Source organism: Moschus berezovskii, chromosome 9, assembly GCF_049115385.1.
Source record: "Moschus berezovskii isolate FMDL1 chromosome 9, NW_MosBer_1.0, whole genome shotgun sequence".
Taxonomy (NCBI): Eukaryota; Metazoa; Chordata; class Mammalia; order Artiodactyla; family Moschidae; genus Moschus; species Moschus berezovskii.
In genome coordinates this window covers 89,744,365-89,766,993 of record NC_142468.1, presented here as the reverse complement: position 1 = coordinate 89,766,993, position 22,629 = coordinate 89,744,365, and the positions used below count along the sequence as shown (strand labels likewise).

Sequence of the window (22,629 nt, the reverse complement as noted above, 5' to 3'; positions counted from 1 at the left end):
CTCCCCTTTTTTTATAAACCTGTTTTAAGATAAAAGATTAAAATTTTAACACCTAGAATATTATTTCCAATAAAAATTATCTGCTGGGGTTTGGTCTTATGTTTTCTCCTCTCTAGAATAAACCAGGACAGTAAATTCACAACAGACCTCAATTTAAAAATATAAACACGCTCGCGAGTCAAACATTTGGTGAAACAGCACAAATAAGTAGGTTAGACGTCTAAAGAAATGTGTTTGGATTCTATTTGAAGCCAGTAAAAGGAGTTCAAAGAGTTGCTAGAAAACTTTTCTGTTTTATTACACCTGAACGTTAGCATAAAAGCATTAAGAAGAAGAAAGGCTGAGACTGAAAACTGCTCCCTTTAGGGAACTCAAGAGAAGCAATTCAAGTATACATGGTCCTTCTTATTTCTAATGGTACCTGAACCCAAGAATCTTCAGGATAGGATAAAAAGTCAAGTCAGATAAGAGTGAGGAGGAGAAGAGCAGGATGAAGAAATGCTATTTATGTAGTACTACTGGTTGTAAGGGAAGGAATGATAGTACAGATCCAGGAAAGGACGATGGTAGCCTCAAATTCTTTAGACAAATGAGGCATTACACATTTTAAGGGCAAGAGGGTAAGACCCAAGGATTGTGAAAGAAATGTGTTATTATTTAATTATCTGAATTAGCATAGTGGAAGCAATTAACATTCAGACCAACTACTCGCCATACTCAGTCATCTATAGGAAAAAACCATCCAAATATGTAAACGTATGTTTTTAAAGGACTATGTTAAAGGACTTTAGGAGAAAGGACATTTCCTGGCTCTACCTACAGAGGGGATCGAAGCCCTAGGGAGGGAACTGGATCAGATAACTCTGAAGGAGCTTCTAACCTGAGAAATCTAATTCTATGCCAAGGCTGCATGTGAGTTGAGGATATTCTGGAATTTTAGGATGTGACCTTTCATGTTCAAGGGCAACAAGGCAATTTTTAGCTATATTCACAGGGTTAGTAAGAACTCAAAATTCTAAGAAAATCAGTAACCAATAAGAACATAAAGTAATTATTTTACAACTTTAAAATAGATATTAATATCAATAGTAAAATATCTAAGGTAAAAACACCATTATAATGTGATGCAGGGGTAGTGTATATATGGAAAACAGCTCTCTGGAGGAAAGCTTTATTACTCCCTCAGGGCTTTCTTACAGAATATGGATTTTTTAATTCCTAGTGGAATATTTTTCATACATCATTGCAGACTATTAAGTACCAGATATTACATTATGTAGTTTAAACTTTGCACTACTGCATGAGAAAGACTTCCCTGTCGAGAGAAGTATTTTTTATGGTTAGCATTTTTTAATATGAAAATGAACAATCCTTTAGGCTAAGATCACTGCAACCAGAATTTGGGAGAATTTTATAACTTAACATATTCATCAATGTGTAGAAATTCTCTCAGGGGTGTAAGGTGAGGAGAGAAGGAAACACAACAGGAAGAGGCTTTTTAATAACTAAGTGTTGACACAGGGCAAAGCAATGGTATTTATAAGGTTTGTCTTCCACTGGGCATAGGTGTACACAGGCAGGAACTAGCATAGGGTGCTAGCAAGTTAAAAAAAAATAATGGTGTTAAAAGAGTGAAAGAAAAATGCATTAAACTTCAGGCCAGTTAAAGGTACACTTGCTAATGGTGGACTATTAAATGCTCACCCGGGAGAGCAGACTCAGAAATATTAAAAAGGCAATATAAATGCACTTTTCCAAGCAATTCCTGAGAAAATAGATGCCTTGCAGAATTCTGGAGTCACATGTGGAAATAAAAGCTAAGTGCTGGTGGTCATTTAAACATCTTTGCCACGGAGAACTTGGATACCCATATCTGGCAAAAGCGGACAGAAAGTTTAAACAAAATTGACTACTCACTTGTAGACCGTGCCGCCGTTGCCATGACCAAGAGTGTCTCGATACCGTATGTCTTGTTCATTCATCTCCACAAGAAAGAAAGAAAAACAAAAAGGGTGTCATGCTGTGGATGGAAATGTCAAGGAAAAGCAACTCTGGGCCATAAACAACAAGCAGTCTGGGTCATTTCAAGTTCAGCTGCAAGAACGAGAAGATCAATACAACATTTGCTGTCCAATTTATAAAAGACGATACCAAGGGACAAAGTGATGGAAAGTTTAATGACAATTTGTTTGCCTGGGTCATTTCATTAAAGTTTGATAAAAGGTGTCAAAATGGAATGATATAACATAGCTCAAAAGGGTCAGGTCAGAGATACCGATAAGAACGGTCTCCAGCACTACAATAACCACTGCCAAACAGTACTGCATATAACCAAAGTCAGACTTGGCAAGACACACACACACACACACACACACCCCTAGTAATCCAATGCACGATCTGTAAATACATCAGCCCCTGAAAACTCCTCAAGTGACCCTCTAATTAACATTAAACAAACTAACTGAATAATGTTAATGATTTTCCTAGAGTGGACACTGCTTTTTTGGGGGGAAATGATAAATTAGTACCCAGCAATAGCTGGGTAGAAATCTTATGGAAAAGTGCCAAATCAATGCACTTTAAAAGGCACATATAGTAAAATGTTATAATGCATAAAAGAAAAACAAGTAAGCATGTGATTCATATAAACTAAAGTCATTTTTCTAATCTATTATATAAAGCAACATGTACATTTTCCCAGGTTCTGTAAAACTGTTATACCACAAATACTACTCTCATTTGTATAGCAAATAGAAGTGAAATTATTTTAGTATCCACAATATAATGTTTTAGAGTTTGAAACAACTCCCTAAGTAATTATTTATCAAATGACTTTAAGACTAGTCAGATTCTATTTAAGGTATTCAGTAATTTTCTACACACTGGCCCAGTTGCTTAAAAATTAACTGCCAACTTTATTCACTAAGTGGATTCAATAAAGTGTTATTTTCCAAAAAGCTAAAGCTTGGGAAAAGCCATACTAAGCCCTGAAAAAAAAAAAATCAATTTCCAGGGAATTGCACTGCCTTGCATGGGCAAAAAATGAATGGAGTTTTTAATTCAGTATCACCTGGAAAAAAAATAGTTTGCTTTCAGACCATTATAGTAAAGCTTTAAATATTTTCCTCTACTCTAAACTTTCACCAGTGGAATAAAACAAGGCTCCATTTATCAAGAGAAATATTTTTCTTCTATACATTTCTGAGGTTGAAGCTTCAGAGAGCTGTGATAATTAGGAATACAGTGGAAGTAATAGAAATAGCTTCCTTTCCAAGCCGTTCTGCCAAACTGTAAAAGAATATTGACAGATTAATGTATAAAGGCCAATCTCAGCACCTAATTTAATTGTAGTGCAATCTAACTGATGTAATTTGCAACCAGCTAATTACTATATTTAGGGTCAGAGCAAAATGACAGATGAGTCATAAAAATTGGCAAACATTTTTCTATTTGAGGGAAATTCTTTTCTTCATTTCCTTTAAATCACTAATAAAGAAAATAAAACATATTTCAACCTACATAAAATATGTGGCATGAAGAAAAGAAAATCTCATTATTCTGGACCAAATGACAAATTTTAAAGCAGTATGAAATTGCACATAAAGTAACTTGAGATGCTAAACAAACTAGCAGAGTTGCTACTGGGTTTATCTTGATCAAACAGTATAAATTACACATATGTAAATATCAGTATATATTGGCGGGTACAAATAGGCTACTTCCTTGACAACATTCCTCAAGGTAGCCTAAACATGACTACAACAACCTAATTTGTACTAGTAACTTGCTGAACAATTTGTATCCTCATAATGGCCTGAAGTAAATTTCTAGGAGAAAGTTCATTCAATGTCCACAAATTCTGAATTGGTAGCAATGAGGCTTAAGGGTAAGCTGGATGCAGCTATAGGATCTGGGCCCTAGAGAGGTCACAGTCCGATTACATCCCCTCCATCTATACCACACCATCAGAACTTTCCAGGTAAAAGGAACAGTAGTGTCCTCTTAGAAAAACATAACTATCAAGACTCAGTGATATTACACATTCCAATAACATACTGTGACAGACCTAGGACTTTAGAGGGGGCTTGATTTTGTGATATTTTGCTGGAGGCAGAAAAGGCAAAGGGGTAGGTCTCTAAGTAGCTTCAACCATTATAATCCCAACATCAGTCTTTTTTTTACCTTTAAAACCCCTAGGCTGAAAAGAAAAGTGGAGCAGTCACCCACTTAGCACTCCAACTTAACCAGGAGTGGTAGACAGAAAAAAGGCAGGGGCTAAGCTGAAAGCTTCAGCGATACGGGGATGTTATGGATGCTATATAGGGTGCAGGGGGTGTGTGTGCAGCCAAGTGTCCTACACATGCCAGTACAATGTTTAGGCAAATGCAAGGGTGGGAATTTGGAATCCCTCAGATAATGAGAAAGATTGTAAGAATATCATAAAGATAAAAATAGTTTTAAAGAATAAGTTCTAGAACTATGTCACTCAAAAAACAGTATCCATAAAAAATTAAGTGTTTCTACAATGTTTTAAAGTTTTATATAGAAATCTGCCTAGACTGTAAATAGACTGGTAGATTTTTCTGTTTAAAAATATCAGATCCTTTTGCCTATGGGAACCTTCTAATTTTTATAGAGTATATAAGTATTAATCATGTCAGAAAAGTTTTAAAAAGGAAAACTATTAGGGTCAAGCTTATGAACTGATTGCAACAAATTTTAAGAATTGTGTATCTCTGATCAAAATGGGTTACTTTAATTGATCTTAAATATGAAACAATCATTAAAGGGATAAACAAATATCTAACAACATATCTGCTTTTTTAGTTTAGAAAAGCATATTAATTCAACTTTTTAAAAATGAAACATAGGAACAGTGCTCGTTATGATACAAAAGTGGGATTTACAAGCCTACAAAGTACAGTATTTAAATATTACAGTTGAGATCAGATAACATAAAAATCACATATTTTTACAACATTTTAAGCTTATAACCCAATTCATTTGTCTCACGTAACTAGCCAAGGTGAGAACTGAGTCTTTCACAATACTCTGCTCTGCGATCTCAGTTGATCTCACGGGTAAGTATGGAGGGACAGCCTCTCCATCAATGGTCACTGGCCCATAGGAAGGAAAATCATCAACTGAAGGTCACTCAAAAGTTAAAAGCAATTTCATCAACTACAATGTTTGTTTTTAAGAAGAGAAATCACATAACTCTTCAAATAAGAGGTAAAAGAAAGTTTTTATACAATTAAAGATACCAAATAACTTTTCAGTATTAGTTTCCTTGTTTCAAACTGAAAAAAAAAAAAAAAAGGCAAATAAAAGGCAGAATAACAGATGTGAAGGAGGAAGAAGAAAAAAAACCCTGAGAGTTACAATTACATGTCAACTGCCATGTTGGCAAATGACCTGAGAGACATGAGTGGCACTGGGCTCTGACACTGCTGAAAGAAAGGGGGAGAGGGGGGCACCAGGAAAGGCGGGAAGGTTTTGTTGGTGTGGGGAGATGAGCTGTCATGCAGTCTGGACACACCACTCTCTCATCGAAATGTAAGAGTCTAAGTGTTTTGTAATTGGTAATAAGACAGTTTTCAAAGCTAATTTTACATTGAATATTATTTTTCTTCCTCCTATTTTTTTTCTCCTAAACACAGGAAGTTTTTTAAAGGCATCTGAAGTTCACGAAACAACAGTCAAACATGTAACAGGATTAGAATTATTTCTAGATTTCTGACTTCACAGTACATTTATACTTGAGTTATTAGGAACAGAAGAACACTGTCACTCTCTCCTACAAATTATAAAAAAAAAAAAAACAGAGGAAAGACAACTTTAGAGATGCAAAGGTCAAAGTCATACATCCCTGGAGTAACTGCACTTTTTTAATCCTTTAAATTGACCCACTGGGCCATTTCTAATCAGTTTCAAATCAAGGGCCAATGTTAAAACAGATGATACTGCACTACAACTGAAGTGGGAAAAACACATCCAGAAAACACATCAGTGGCACTGACTTATAGCGCTCAACAAAACATGCCAAAAATACCTTATGATTTTTTTTCAAGCAGGAAAGAAAAAGGAATCCTCCATCATAAAGTGATTACAGAAAAACAATGCCTTTATTCCAATGACTAAATGTTAAACTTCCTAAAAAATGTTTGATTTAATATAATATTAATGGAATTAATGAGGAAAATGAAATGGAATTCAATTATGGATCAACAAAGAAAATATTCTTTGTTTACTGTCTGCCTGTATTAAGAAGAATCAGTACCTATCGCTTATAAATCATTAAAACAAAAATGCTCAATTAATCCTACTTTTATATGTAAAGGTCTGACAGAAACCAGTCCTATCACCAGACCTTTGCTTCACAAACCGAAGCAATAATGGTTTCAGAAAGCAGTCACACTCTATGAGCAGACAATTGGAGAGATTTAGTAAATCCCACTTTATAGAGCAGAGACTAATCGGAAAACACAAGCCAGTCAAATGTTTCTTATGAACTGTTGACACTATATCAATGCTGAATCAATTGGTGGCATTTACTCTGAGTGACAGAAAAGAAATAAATATTTATATCACATAACCTATATCAATGAACCCAGGCAGAAAGCTATTTCTAACCTGTCAATATTTGATTATCTTGAAGAATCATGTCCCTTTCTTTTAATGATTAATATGAATTCCTTATTAAATCTAAGTGGAGGCTAGTGGAAAGGCAAATCGTTATTAATGCTTGAGAGCATAAACCACTAAAATAAAAAACTACGCTTAAGCGTTAAAGTATCGTTAAATGTGACTTACATCTTCCACAGCAAGTGGTGTCAGTGTTCAGCCCAGAAATTTATTGACACCACAATGGCTCATGTTACCTCACTGCAATGTAGTCTCGCTCACACTTCACTTACCTGAGAGCACCAAGGACTGAGGAATTAACAGGAGGAGGAGGTATTTTGAAGACTTCCAAAGGTGGGAGTTCCTTTGTTTTGTGAATAAAAGTAAAGTAAAATGGCTAATCCTTAAAAGTAAGGAAATGCCATGCTGTTTAACGTGGGGCTACCACATTCCCCAGGGAAAGCAATAAACAATTTTTAAGTGTCAAAAATCATTGCCATGACAATCCTCCACCAAAGAGAATCTCCTAACTGAGAGCACTAAGATATTTATGGCATTAGATTCAGAATACTAGGGACATGTCAGAATGTTTATTTTTTTTTTTGCCCTGGAAATAAACTGTTTTTCATTTTTGAAAGACTCTATGACAGGTTATTTTCCAATGCCTGGGTTGAACAAATGTAGTTAAAGCTTCTTAATTTATGTCAATTTTGAAATACGTTTTCCAGCTGAAGAACACAAGTAGCTCATAAGTTACAGTTAGTAACTAGAATGCAAACATGTTGGAGATAAATAAATATCCTAGGTTCAACATTTCAGCTTTGAGTCAGGTTTTGTTTCACGTGTCTGAAAACGTGCAGGGCACTAGGGGGATATATACGTGGACCTCAACCGAAACAAAAGCTTTGGCTGCTTAAAGTTAAAAGTACTATTAGATAAACATGATCTAAAATTTGGGGACCAATAAGATTCTACATGCAACACCAGATTTTCCTTAGCTGTACACTGTTAAGGACTAGAATTCACACACTCTGGATGACAATCAGATGTCAAAACCAAACCAATTTACTTTTTCTAACTATATTCAAAAGATTACATGCTAAATAAATAAGATTTCCAGAAGTGCCACCATTTAGTCATCATTTTAAGGCACACACATAGATTAGGCCACCAAGTTACAGGTGATATTAAAGGACAAGCATGGGGACCCAGCTTTGTCTTCTTGACATGCTCCACTACAAGCACTTGATTCATGAAATGCCAATGAGGCTTGGAGAGGTCAGCATGTGAAGGCACTGAATAAGCATCTGAGATAATTAAGATTTCAGCCTTCGAAACATGGACGGGAAGTGAACAGCAGTTAAGAAAATCAATAAGAGTCTTTTATTTGCGGTGACACAGATGTCTCAGTCAATAGAGCCTAATAGGCAGGCTTGATCGCAATGGACAGGCGCCTGCCTCCAAGGCTATCAAAGGGCTTCCTCTATAACAAACATTAAAGCGCATTTATGTTGCTATTGAAGAATCGAGGACCCTGTAGGTGGCTTAATTTACCAGAGTATGTTTAAAAGCACTATACTATTTCAGATGTGTCCATTTACTTGAATCAAAATTAGTGAGAAATAACTGGCCTGCAGGCCCGTTTGTCCCTCACTGACTGGAGTAGATCATTCTGCTTTCGATGACCAGTCAACTGGACAAACTGAGGGTTCCTGAAGGCCAGGAATTTTAAATGGCAAAGGTCTGTTGTGACTCTGTTCCTCTAAAAAGCCAGTGTTAGTTTCAGGACAAAAGAAGGAACTAAGGTGAGAAAGTTAACAGTTTTTCTTTTTCTCCCTAAAGATAATGAAAGAAACAGTCACCTCAGGACGCAGGGCCATTTCAACAACCCATGGGTTGACACACTTGTTCAGAACTGATTAACTTTTTTTACCCTGAGCTGGCAGCAGGGTGTATGCATGGTACTTCAATCTGCTGGGAGTGAAACCCATTAGCACAGTTTGAAAAACGTGCTGCAAATTGTTCTGCCAATCAAATTAAGCCATGTAATTCATTTATGACAAGAAGAAATTTACAGACCCTTTATCTGTTTATTAAGTTTATGGATTAAAAAAAAACTAGACAGCACTAAGTTACTACTATCAGAAAATCTTAATCTGTAATGACACCTACCTGGCCATTGGCTAATATTTTTTTCAGTTCAGCAGAAGACTTCTTTAAGCTGAAAAGGAAAGGCATAGTTTTTAATAGGAAATTCATTATCACCTCTGAACACTGAACGTTCTAGACCAAAATACACTTTTGCTTTAGGTGCAGACATAGACTACACTTTTTACATCCTTATCCCTACGTGAAATATTTTCTAAAGTAACTACCCAAATGGCAAGGGCATCAGTAAGAGACCGAAGCCCGGTAGTAACCTAGAGCAATAAAGAAGCCTACTATAATAATGAAGCTAGACTGTTGCACAGGCTATTTCAGATGCCTCTCCTTGCTATTAGTTCTGCTGTTTTGGGGTAGCCTTTCAGTGGCTGTTGTATGTTGAGCAGCCCCAAGCACTTAAGAATGCACTCTTAGAATGTTCACAGCAAAGATTACAGATCTTCAAAAGATAAAATAAATTAAGCTCTAGTTGTTTTTTTTTTTTTATTATTATAGTTAAGAATTACAATTCAGCTTCCTGAGAAGCAAATGTGTAGCAGAAATAATCGCAGTATTTACTCACTGTGTGCTCTGGAACAAGATATTTGCTGCTGCTGCTAAGTCGCTTCAGTCGTGTCCGACTCTGTGCGACCCCATAGACGGAAGCCCACCAGGCTCCCCCGTCCCTGGGATTCTCCAGGCAAGAACACTGGAGTGGGTTGCCATTTCCTTCTCCAATGTGTGAAAGTGAAAAGTGAAAGTGAAGTTGCTCAGTCGTGTCCGACTAGTAGTGACCCCATTGGACTGCAGCCCATCAGGCTCCTCTGTCCATGTGATTTTCTAGGCAAGAGTACTGGAGTGGCTTGCCATTGCCTTCTCCGGGAACAAGATACTTAGAGCCTCTCTAAATCTCAATTTCCTCTTTCTATGAAAAGAAAGTGAAGTTGCTCAGTTGTGTCCGACTCTTTGCGACCCTATAGACTGTAGCCTACCATAGACTGTAGCCTACAGGCTTCTCCATCCATGGGACTTTCCAGGCAAGAGTACTGGAGTAGGTTACCATTTCCTTCTCCAGCGGATCTTCCCGACCCAGGGATCGAACCAGGGTCTCCCGCATTGCATGCAGATGCTTTACCCTCTGAGCCACCAGGGAAGCGGGGGAAATATCAATGTTATAGAGAAACCAAGAAGATTAAATATGACAAAAAGCCTAGCACTGGGTTCTGTACACAGAAGGCATTAAATCAATTTTCGCTGCCTTCTCTTTCCTTCCTTCTCCTACAGGCATGAGAGTCAGTTTCCAGAATTATGTAAGAAATATGGAAATGTTCTTCTCTGGACATACATGACTATACAAAAATTTATATGGATGAGCTTAGGGAAAGTGGCCAAAGGATGCTATGAAGTCCTTCCAGCTTCATCCTGAGTTACACCTGTACACATGCACTCTAGTAGAGTGGTGTATAAAATAGTACTTTTTCCCATCAATGTTTTAATTGAAATTTAAAGCTTGTTAACTCTATCCTTAATCTATCTACTCTAACCCTCTCCCCATCTGCCAAATTAACTCTTCCCTTTGGGAGTTATCTGCAGATGTCTTTATTTCCACCACAACCTTTCCCAAGACTAGAAGCTCCCTGAGAACAGAGACCACCTCTTACTCATGTCTCTATATATTCCATTTCCTTCCCACCCTTGAGCCGAGCCCAAAGACTTGACATATACTAAGTGCCTGATAAAGGGTGGTCATTATTCTGGCTGTTATTATATGGGAGTACACACACACACACACACACACACACATTCATTTGTTACCTTTAATAAGTTATATTTGAGAAAACCTCAGACTTCAAGTTTGACCACACTCACCATTCCAAGTTATAATTACTTTCCTTAATAAATACGTCTTAAATTTCTTAAATGAAAACTATGGGCCCCTAGTCTCTATATTCCCCAGACTTTATAAAATGTGTCTTTAACCAATGATTCTAAACTTTAATAACATCCTCCCAAGTCTAAGAATTCATGCACTAAGCAGCAGTTAAGAATTCTGCAGAATAGGACTAAATCTGAAATATATTTTAAAAATAAAATAACTGCCTAAAATGAGACCAGCTGAAAATAACAGATTCTACTATTTCCCAAGTGATGAGCATGTGAACTGCATTGTGCTAAATGCTATTACTTAGTATCCTGATCTAATGCTCACAATAACTATACCCCTGTGGGAGTTAGCTATGGTGTGTGTGGGGGGGATTTACTTCTTATGTATAAAGAAACCCAAGGTACAGACCTTGCTCAAGATCACTCTAGTCTGTCTCTCTAACATAAATACAATTTTTTTTTTTCTGGAAAACATTTGGATCCTTAAATTCCCATAAATAGTCCCAATTTAATATTTGCAATTATTATAAAAACAGAAATAATCAAACAATGCCCAGGCAATGTTTCTCCACAGATATTCCATTATGTCATGCAACCTGAAATAATAACATTTTGATTCATTGCATTTACACAACACCTTTCATCCAAGAAACAAAACGTGATTCCTTAATACACTTCATCAGTCTTCTAAACACCAGCAGTAGATAGATGGAAAATTTAATCATCCTAATTTTACAGGAGAAAGCCAAGATGTTCGGGAAAGGCTGTGCTTGGCAGTGGGACTTGAACTCAGTAATTATGGCCTAGGAACACCATGTGAATGAGTAAACTCAATTAAAAAAAACAATTTTATTTATTTGGCTGTGCCAGGTATTCCTTGCAGCATGTGGGATCTTTCAGTTGCAACATGCAAACTCTGAGTTGTAGCATATGGGATCTAGTTCCCTGACCAGAGATTGAACCCAGACCCCCTGCACTGGGAGCTCAGAGTCTTAGCCACTGAACCACCAGGGAAGTCCTGTAAGCTCAATTTAATAAACAGTCATCCACCTAAGGCAAAGACCAATTCATGCTTTAAGAGTGACAGAGGAAAAAACTGATTTCATTCATTATGCCAATATCTGGCTACCAACTTGATCTGGTAAAAAATTACATTTATATATCCTGGCAATTCCTTTGTGCCCCAGTTGACTCAGTATTTTATCTGGTAACTGTGACTTGAGCTATCTAAAAATCACTTTAAAAGATCCTTTAAAATTTAAGTGTGATACAACTGTCAGCTGGGTATGCTACTTTAAGGGGACACTGAGATATTCAAAGAAGAGTGAAAGGGTGAGGGGACTAGAAATAATGTAGCAGAAAAGCTGAATGAGTTGGGAGAATTTAATTCAGAGACAAAACCTAGAGGAAATATAAATGAATCTGTCCACTCATTTATTCAAGCAGTACTGGCTAACTATCACCTATGCGTGAACCATCATGCTGGGAACTAGGGCTCAACAATGGCTGAGTAGTATTCCACTGTATATATGTACCACATGTTCTTTATCTACTGAAAACCATAATGGAAAAGAATATGAAAAAGAGTATCTATGGGTGTGTGTATATATATACCTTAACACTTTACTATACAGAAATTAATACAACACTGTAAATCAATCTCAATAAAATAATCTTTTTTAAAAAAATAATGAATATGCTACCATCACTGCCCTCAAAGAGTATGGAATTTATTGGGGGACAGAAGTGATTACAATACAATGTGCTAACCACTGTAGTAAAAGCAAGCACAGGGAGATAATGGGAATTCATAGAAGCAATACCTGGCATAGACTAGGAGGTGGGACAGTAATGAGGGACAGTTTTCAGAAGAAGACAACAGCTTTGTTCCTCAAAGATAACCAAGGTTAGCCAGGATGAAGGCAAAGGAGGAAGTGGATTAAAAGAAGAAAGCAGGAGAGAGACAGCAGCAGATATGAAGGCCCAGTAGTAAGAGGGAATGTGATCCATCAAGGGTACCGTGTATTCATCAGCAAAGCTGGAGCATCAACTGGAAGGGGTATGGGGAGTGGCAGGCAGGGGGCTAGAGTGGGCAGAGGACCCAAATGTGGGAGTCCATGGCTTACCTCTGTGGAAACTACAGTTGGTACTAAAGGCTACATGGATCAGTAAAGTGGGGAATGAAGGTCTCAAAACACCCATCAGCAAGATCACGCTGGCTGCAACGTGGAGTAGGTACTGCAGTGGGGAGCTATTAGGAGGCTGTAGCAATGATCGAAGCAGCCTGATCTACCTTTGCAGAAACAGAGATCCTGGCAAGCAGGCAGACTTCACAGTGATTCGGAAGGCAGAACCTACAAATGTAGGGACTGATTCGATATGAGGCTAAGGGAGACCCAGGAAGCAGTGAAGGATGCTTGGCCGGTCATCTGGAGTTTGCATCCAGGTGGATGTGGGAGAATTTACTGAGACAGGAAATCTAGGAGAAGTCTGTTTGGCAGGAAGATGACTGGTAGATTCATCACCTAGAAGAGGGAACAGCCCTGTTCTGAGGGCGAAACTCAGTCTTCACAGTTCAGTTCAGTTCAGTTCAGTCGCTCAGTCGTGTCCGACTCTCCGCGACCCCATGAATCACAGCACATCAGGCCTCCCTGTCCATCACCAACTCCCGGAGTTCACTCAAACTCATGTCCACAGAGTCGGTGATGCCATCCAGCCATCTCATTCTCTGTTGTCCCCTTCTCCTCCCGCCCCCAACCTTTCCTAGCATCAGAGTCTTTTCCAAGTGGTTGCTAAAAGGATACAAAGCTCAGCTCATGAAAAAGAATGTTCTGAGACATGGCTGCTGCTGCTGCTGTCACTTCAGTCATGTCCGACTCTGTGTGACCCCATAGACAGAAGCCCACCGGGCTCCCCCATCCCTGGGATTCTCCAGGCAAGAACACTGCTACATGAACATAAAATAGGTACTTCAGCCAGTAAAGGGCGTTATTGCCACAGGGATGTTTAGGAAGCGCCTGGACGACCATTTGGCAAGGAGAGGGGAGTCAGGAACCCAAGGAAGGCTGGATTAGATGGGGGCCTCTCCTTCTCCTGCTCCATACCACAGGCAAGTCTTCTGTAAACACAGTGCTGGCCATGGCGCTCTTCTGCTGAAAGTCATCTAACGGCTTGCCAATACACTGAGAGGAAAACTCAAACACCAGGCCCCAGTTGATCTGGCTCCTGTCAGCTCCTTTTCTCCTATCACTCCTACTGCTCTCCCCACCTCTTCATGCCCTCCCCCAGCCCATTAGCCCTCCCTGTGTTCCAGCCTAACTGGCCTCCTTCCAAACACATGGAGCTCCTTTACCACCCCCGGAACCTTCACTGATGCTCTCCCGCCCCGCTGAAATGCCCTTCTCTGGCTCTCGATGTGGCAAGGTCCTTCTCATCCTTCAGGCCGAAATGGAATGTCACCGCCTCCTCCCACTCCTGACACCCAGTTCAAATCTAAACACATGCCTGCCCAGAATTCTTTCACTTTAAAATCTGCTTGTTTTCTTCCTAACAATGATTGTAAAGTATAATTATTTGCATACTGTAGGGTGGTCTTATATTCCTATTAGCATACTTCAGCGGATAAGGACCACACTGTATTCCTAGTGGGCAGGACAACACCAAATAACTAGGAGGCACTGGTGGCTCAGAGGTTAAAGCATCTGCCTGCAATTCAGGAGACCTGGGTTCGATCCCTGGGTCTGGAAAATCACATGGAGAAGGAAATGGCAACCCACTCCAGTATTCTTGCTTGGAGAATCCCATGGACAGATGAGCCTGGTGGGCTACAGTCCACGGGGTCGCAAAGAGTCAGACACGACTGAGCGACTTCACTTTCACTCAATAAATACTTTTGATTAGTTACCAACATGGCACAGAACATGGCCAACCTAGGGTGGTACATTAAAATCACCTGTAGGACTTCTCCAACTATACTCCTCCCATAACAAAAATCTCTCTTGGAGTAAACTACCATTACTATCTGGGAAGTTGTCATATCCCTAAAGGAAGATGCTGCAACAAAGGGCTGAGAGCCACTAGATCAGACAGTCTCTTTCCAACTCAAAGATTATATATACTTTGTGAATATAAACGATAGTCTCTAAAAAGCCAAGCTAATTCACTTCAGTTTTGGTTAAAACCAAATCTGAGAGAACTGAAAATTTATCCTACTGCTTTTCTGTCTTATCATCTTTCTCAGCTTCATCTAGCTTTTTATACCATGATGAACTTTGACCTAAAACACCAGGAAAAATCCTTGCTTTCACCCAAGGCTCATAGTCTGTATGAACATTTTTTCTAGGAGTAGTGGTAATGATTAAAGGCCCTGCCCTCTTTGAGTGGACTGTAACAAGTGACCCTCAGTCCCCATGCCTCTACTCAGTGGGCCATGGCTCACATGCCCAACAAGCATGAAAAGAAAGGCTGCAAAGCATTGCTGAGCAGGGCCAAGCACTTGGATGAGGACTAAAAGACCTATCCCTCAGGACCAGGAGAAAGATGATCCACCGGTGAAAATCCAGCGGATGTATTTTAACACAGAATAAATTGTTTAAAGAGGAAACACACTGTAAGAGTAGTGTGTTCACAGCAGGAAAGCTGTGGGTAAGATCTACTGATGCCATAAGAAAACAACCAAGGAAGGACTTTTGGGGAGGGGACAGGAGAGCAAAGAAAGAGTCAAGAGGAGAGACTTTACCTGCACTAAAGCCCAGCTGCAAAAGAACCAAGATCTGAGTGGAGGGGGTAAGGAGGGGCATGGAAGGGAAAGCAGAAGCCTAAGCTACATCTCAGCAGATGAGGGCTTTGTCAACACTGAGTACTGCCCTAAACCCAGGAAGACCAGAGCACACAATGGAAGGGTGATCTGGCTCTGTGATGGCTTTTCAGTCACCAGTGTGAATGCAAACACACAGAACAACCACCTTCCAGTGTCACCTTCAAGCACAATAATAAGCTGTCTACCAGCGGAATGACTGTATAACAAACAAGACCGAGATTCCTCTCTGCTTAAGCAGGTCAGTCTCCTTGAGGAGCTTCATCTTTTAGGAGTAAGTTCTCAGGCCTGTCAGAAGAACACTTCGAAGAGGCTCAAGTCTTGAGCATCCATCCCAGTCTGGGACAACATCAGAATGAATTAATGAAAACTGTCTTCCTTCGAAAACACCTCAATTTCTTATATAACCAAAGGAACAGAAATGAACAACATGGCTGCTCAATCTAAATTTCACTACCCTACTCTTTGCTTGTCTTTTTCTGGGGAAGCTGTCAGTGGAACATCATACTGCCAAAAGAAGGACAAGTAAGACAGAAATAATAAGTATTATACAACCTACAAACCAGATCATCAGAGCATGAAACGGTCAAAGACACTGTATTTTCTGGTTCTGTGTAATCTGGAGACTGAAGGAAAACCACTCCACAGACCAAAATTAACAGTTCAACTTCTTTAATTTTATCTTTCTCTATGAGGTCCTTTCTTTTCAGTCAATACCAAAGCTGGGGTTACTTAACCGGTCAGATTTCTTCTTAGCCACATACACACTTTTGTGGTCTTATGGAAAAGAGGTGTCATCCCACAAGCCTCTTCCCCACCCTCAGCTCTGTAGATAATCATGCTTACAGGCACATTTTACTTGTGTGCTCTCACCTATTGCTTGGAAGTGAATCTGAGACTGCTGGGCTGCTGTGTTGAGAGGGTCCAGCCCGGGTATTCACCTACAAGTAAAGAAAGAACCTTGATCAGTCTGTGTTCTGAGGACACAGTTCTAATTAACCTATAATTTGCCACAAATTTCTCATTTCACTATGAAGGTTAATTAGCTTGTTGCTAGACTGACCCATGGTTGGAGTCTATTCAGTATATAGGTTACAAAAAATGTACAACCTGTATATTACATAATACTTTGCTTCTGCCATTATTCAAATATTTAAATAGTGCCGAAAAAAAAGGAGACATAAATGGGAAATTTTCAATTCACTGTCTAGAACTGAATTCAATTCTAGAGAAGAAATTCGGTTCACTGTTTGTTTTATATAAAAAACAATGTGTTCAAAAAAGTATATTAAGAATACATCCAAGGGCCAATAGCGAATCTCAGATCATATCCCTCCAGCTCTAAAATCAGGCAGAATATTGCAGAATGTCTTATTCACTGAAAAATGAGGTCCAAGTAATTAATTATAAAATGCTTGAGTCTAATACAATAGCCAGTTTTTCTTTTAAATGTAAAGCCTTAAGCAGAAATCTAGAATTTAAAATATGCAGAACAATGAAAGGACATTAAATAGATATATGTTTCCAGCATAAACATGTCAAAAGAAAAGCGGGGTATTCTGTGTGCAATATGCTTCTGTGCTTAATTAATCACCGAAACGAAGTCTATATTTTCACTCAAATAAATCTTTGTGGAGATCAGTAGCCAGGATCATCCTGAAAACACAGACCAACAAAACAATTCCAAAAATAAAAAGGTTTTCAAAAATTTGGGATCAAATCCCCTATACACACATACACACACACACACACACACACACACATATTGAACAAATACTACAGATGACTCCCCCTCCACATCCCATTTAAAAAAAAAAAAAAAAGGATCGCTTGTCAGAGCTTGAGAAAGTGCAGTTTTATTTGACATTTCAATAAGTGGAACACAGCATTACAAATCCATCTAACTTTACTGAAACAATTATTGAAATTCGTACCTTCAGGCCATGTATGTTCCGTTCCCCAGGAGGCTTGCAGGCTGAAACAGTAATTGACTAAATTGTAGAACACATCAGGGCCATTTACAAATTTGCTCAAAATGAATCGTTTAAAAAGAAATGAGGGTGACACCAAAATTAGCAGAGAGAAATGATTGAAAAGTGGCTCCCAAGACCCAGAGTGGGAATTATGAACCAGGGTTTTTAACTTGCAGGAGTGAGCATTTATAAATGCAAAGAGCTTTCTGACACTGCCTCATATAAATTCCAATTTCTGCTTAAAACATATAAAAATCAAGTTAACTGAGCTAAAATGATTCGATTCCTTTCATAATTCAAATTTCTGCAATCTTTCCTCACTCTATTACATTGTATATCTGCTATCACTTATTCTACAATGAAAATAGCTAGGGTTTTTGGAGAGGAGAGACAGGAGGGTCTTTTAATGCCAAAAAGATTGCTGGAGATTCTATGAAATGTTCAAGTTTGAACACTAGTTTGCAAAGCAATAAGTAGTCAAATTTGCTAACATACAGAGATATCATTAATTTTGTCACATTTCTTACAAATCTTGACATTTATTAATATTTAAGTCTAAAGATAAAGCAGTACCAGGAAAAATAACATTAATTTCTCTACATCATCTTGAGTTACAGATTAGTACTACACTTTTCCAATTCAGTAAACACTTCTTCATCAGATGTTAAAAAAATAAAGCGCTTCGTGCCCATGTTATAGGCTGCTTCCATCTGAAAACTACAGTGTCCTACATATTATATGCTAAGGGGCCGTCGATTTTGATTGATTGTTTGGGGAAAGATGAACCTGATTTTTTTTTTTTTTGCTCCTTTCTCAGATGTACATGTATTTCCTCTGTTTCTGACAGGAAATAGAGCTGTTAAATAAGGAGATGATGTAGGTAATAATTACAAAGCACATCAGTTGCTTTAGTTTTGTGTATTTCAAGCATATTCAAATTTATTATGTTATTTTCCTTAAAAAAATCTAAACCTCAATAAAGCATTTTTGTTTTTCTAAAATACATTAAAATTAAGACTCCAAATCCTCTTTCCTTAAAATGGAAATTAACTTTTTGAACAAAACAACAGTCACATACACTTGATGCCCGGTCCTTTAGGGACCATTCATACTTGCTAAGAAAACACTTCAGAGTATTTCCTCTGAAGTACCAGTGCATTTATAAACTTCATTTAGTAAGGAAGTGACTAACTAAGGAATTAGAGACAGGCATCAACTCTTATCTGGTACCTTACCATCTGCCTTGCTCCTCAATTGACTTCTTAAATCTTTATAACTGGAAATCTAAACAGTATTAAAAAAAATACAGTAACCTTAATTTTCTAAAATTGTAGAGTCAGAAGTTACTGTAAAGCCAGTGAATTTTCATGCTTATTAACAGTTAACGTAACTTTTAACTACAAAGAGCACTCAGTCCTGAGCAGGGAAGTTACTATCCAACACAACTGTGCCACTTGGAATGAGAAGACCTGTTGTCAGAACAGACGAATCATTTTTTCCTGTTCCTCTGATGTGCTCAGTCTAGAGATTCTTTATAACATGGGGCCTGAGAGCCTCTCATCAACTCAGCAGACCCAGGTAACATACCTAATGTCTACACTCTTAACTGTAAAAATTTCCATAAATTCCAAATTCATATAAATCTAATATAAAATTTTATATATATTAAATAATATAAAATTACACAAAAATAAAATTATATAAAATATATACTTTATGTAGATAAATATGTAAAAAAAGTAGAAAACTAAAAAGAGTTATACAACAGTATATACAAAACCACAGAGACAGGGAGACTGAGTCTCATACTTTAAAAAACTTAAATGTGGCATGGAAGAACTATATTTAATAATGTACTGGAAGCTAATAGATTCTGCTCATTGAAGGCTAATTCTGTTAACTGGAGACTAACAGACTAAGACAGACAACAACAACAGCAGATTCAGTGCTAGGACTACATGTAACACTCATATCTGACATATTTTCTTTTAAGAATCTCCTCCCTACAACATACTTTTCTCCACACACCTATCTCTCCAAACTACCCCCATAAACACTCTACTAATAGTTTAACCTGTATAAGAGCAAATAGCCCTCCTACTTTAAGCAAATTACAACTTAAAATTCTTATTCAAAGTGTACATTAACCACTTAAAAACTGTGTGTCTCAAGAGTTACTTAGTGGGCTTCCCCGTTGGCTCAGATGGTAAACAATCTGCCTGCAATGCAAGAGACCAGGGTTCAATCCCTGAGTCGGGAAGATCCCCTGGAGAAGGGAATGTCAACCCGCTCCAGTATTCTTGCCTGGAGAATTCCATGGACAGAGCCTGGCAGGCTACAGTCCATGGAATCGGAAAGAGTAGGGCACGATTGGGTGACTAACAACAGACTTAATTAATATCTCTGAACCTAAATATTCTCAACTATAACATGAAAGCAATAATAGGCAGGACTTTTGAGAGAACTAGAAATGGTAACACACAAAGCAACATTAGTGCTTGAACAGAGAAGATATCTAAAAATGGCTGTTATTATCATGGGAGGGGCACAATGGTATGGACAGGGAGACTGACAGGGACTGTTCACAAGATAAAAGAAAACAAAGAGAACCTGGAAAGATTCTGGACAAAAAGAACTAAATATTATGGGGGAAAAGAAATGAAGACCCAAGGCATTAGAATTATAATAATCCAGGGTACTGTACTAGGGTTTGCTACAAGAAAGCTATAAAGTTATAAAGCAGGAAAGCAATTAACGGAAATGATTTCAGCCAGTAAAAAAAAAAAATATATTCCTCATGGAAAAACAGCTCTGAAATTTCCCCAAATCTTCTTGTCTTGTTAAGAAATAATTTGCATCCTGTTATTGGCCTAATACATAGAAATGGCAACTTTTTTTTTTCAAGTTTTAGTCTTCAGGTACAACAGAACTGAATTAATCATAATTGTTTCAGACATGTTATCAATGGCCAAGTTTTATTTACTTACTTAGCTCTTTAATAAGTTATTATCAATACTTTACTAAATACTCCTAAGCCGGCTGCCCACCTTAATGCTAAATGAATAGCATTACTCTTGAACCCAGACCTTCTCGTGGGCTGACCGAGCCAGCTGCCTTTGGAGACTTCATCAGTGCAAATAGCAGTCTACTGGTTAACTGAGCCATTTAAACTTCAGAGAGTTACAGGTAATGAAAGTCTAGAATGCTTAATTGGAAAACTCAGACCATGATTGTTTGTACAGTATTAGTTAACGAAGGTAAGTTTAACTTCTAATTATTTCAATTAAGCCATTTCTACAAGACTCACAGAAATTTTCTTATCTGTTTCATCAGTTAGAAAACACAGATTTCCAAGTAGGGCAATGTGTAATGGGTGAAAGACTTAATGGTTTATACAATTAAACTGTTCTTTTTCATCATTATTCAAACTTTGAGGAAACATTTATATACAGTTGAGCAATCATATCTGTTACAAGGCTAGTACTATCAAACCTAAAGGGAAAAACAAATGATTTGACTCACCAAGACTCACTCTCATTAGCTCATATTTTTTGAGACTTAATAAAATTCCTATTTAGGAGGATTCTCAATTATTTAGAAGATGTATCCCCCCAAAAATCCAGCACCAAATATTCCACCAAAATATCTCTCCTAAAACCCTCTAGTAAATCATGGCTTCTACACTAGCTGAAAGCTTTCTCCTTAATAGCAGCTCTGGCTACCATCATGAGCCACAATTTATAAATATCCAAAATTAAAGTCATTCATTTTCCTTGGTTTAGAAACCATGTGGACCCCCAAAGAGTTCTTTAAGCGAATGTAAGTATGCACTTCAAAAACAAAAAACAATCTAGTTAGTTTAATTTACTCTACTAAATTAGATATTTTATCTGCCATAACTATAATATAGCCTGCAATCCCCATGGTAATGAATACTTCTTTTGTTTTTTCAAATTAAGAGCTAAACATCATGTTATGTGCATTTAAACCTTTGGAAAACATAACTGTTGATGAAACAGTTTGCTGAAATAATCATTGTTGATTAGAATTTGTTCAACATTACCTCTTGGAAATATCTGCAGAGGCTCTATTAACTGTCCATTTACTTGCTGTTCCATTATTGTAGAATAATACTGCAAAGAGATTATAGAAAGAGATTACTCAGTAATGTATGAACACTGGAACAGACACTTATGGGTTGTTTAATTCACAGTACTTTTGTAAATTGCTGGTACATATATATCAGCCTAGAGAATTCTTTTTCTCTATTTGCACATCAAACTGACTATAGTGGATACTCAGGACTGAAAGTCCAGTATAGTGTTATCCTTCACGCTGTCTTTAAGAGTAAAAATGGCTGATTAAGACTTTAGGTTAGTATCGGATCTCTAGAAATGTTTTGAAAATGATATATATTAAAAATGACACAAAGTATTTTAGTAGAAACTTCTCAAATTGCCTTTTGCTCTTTTTCCCTGAACTTCACAAAGCAAAATGGAGATGCCTCATATTCAGTTTGGACCTATATGCCAGTAAGTTAATCAAACATTATCCATATTTGTATATAAAATGTACAGACAATGGAAATCAAAATCACAGAGACTGTGTAACAAGCAAACAAGATATGACCCATCCAAAGATAACAGGATTAACAGGATAAAAAGTTAGCCCAATTTCAAGCAAGCATAACTCTCATGCTTTAATCTTCTAAATACTTTCAGTTCAGTTCAGTCGCTAAGTAGTGTCCGACTCTTTGCGACCCCATGAATCACAGCAGGCCAGGCCTCCCTGTCCATCATCAACTCCCGAAGTTCACTCAAACTCATGTCCATCAAGTCGGTGATGCCATTCAGCCATCTCATTCTCTGTTGTCCCCTTCTCCTCCCGCCCCCAATCCCTCCCAGCATCAGTCTTTTACAGTGAGTCAACTCGTCACATGAGGTGGCCAAAGTAATGGAGCTTCAGCTTCAGCATCAGTCCTTCCAATGAACACCCAGGATTGATCTCCTTTAGAATGGACTGGTTGGATCTCCTTGCAGTACAAGGGACTCTCAAGAGTTTTCTCCAACACCACAGTTCAAAAGCATCAATTCTTCAGCACTCAGCTTTCTTCACAGTCCAACTCTCACATCCATACATGACCATGGGAAAAACCATAGCCTTGACTAGACAGACCTTGGTTGGCAAAGT

At 37.9% G+C, this 22,629-nt stretch overlaps 1 protein-coding gene across 5 annotated transcripts in view; it reads right to left on the bottom strand.

Moving 5' to 3' along the window:
* The window catches only part of MAP2K5 (mitogen-activated protein kinase kinase 5), a 278,537-nt gene that overhangs the window by 213,097 nt on the left and 42,811 nt on the right, over positions 1-22,629 (bottom strand). For all 5 annotated transcript variants that reach the window (XM_055437358.2, XM_055437355.2, XM_055437356.2 and 2 more), the window contains exons 4-8: positions 21,503-21,572; positions 17,401-17,441; positions 16,340-16,407; positions 8,797-8,845; positions 1,918-1,982 (exon numbers count right to left, since the gene is read on the bottom strand). In XM_055437358.2, the coding sequence (XP_055293333.1) occupies positions 1,918-1,982; positions 8,797-8,845; positions 16,340-16,407; positions 17,401-17,441; positions 21,503-21,572 (293 nt within the window). The remainder of the gene's footprint in view (positions 1-1,917; positions 1,983-8,796; positions 8,846-16,339; positions 16,408-17,400; positions 17,442-21,502; positions 21,573-22,629) is intronic.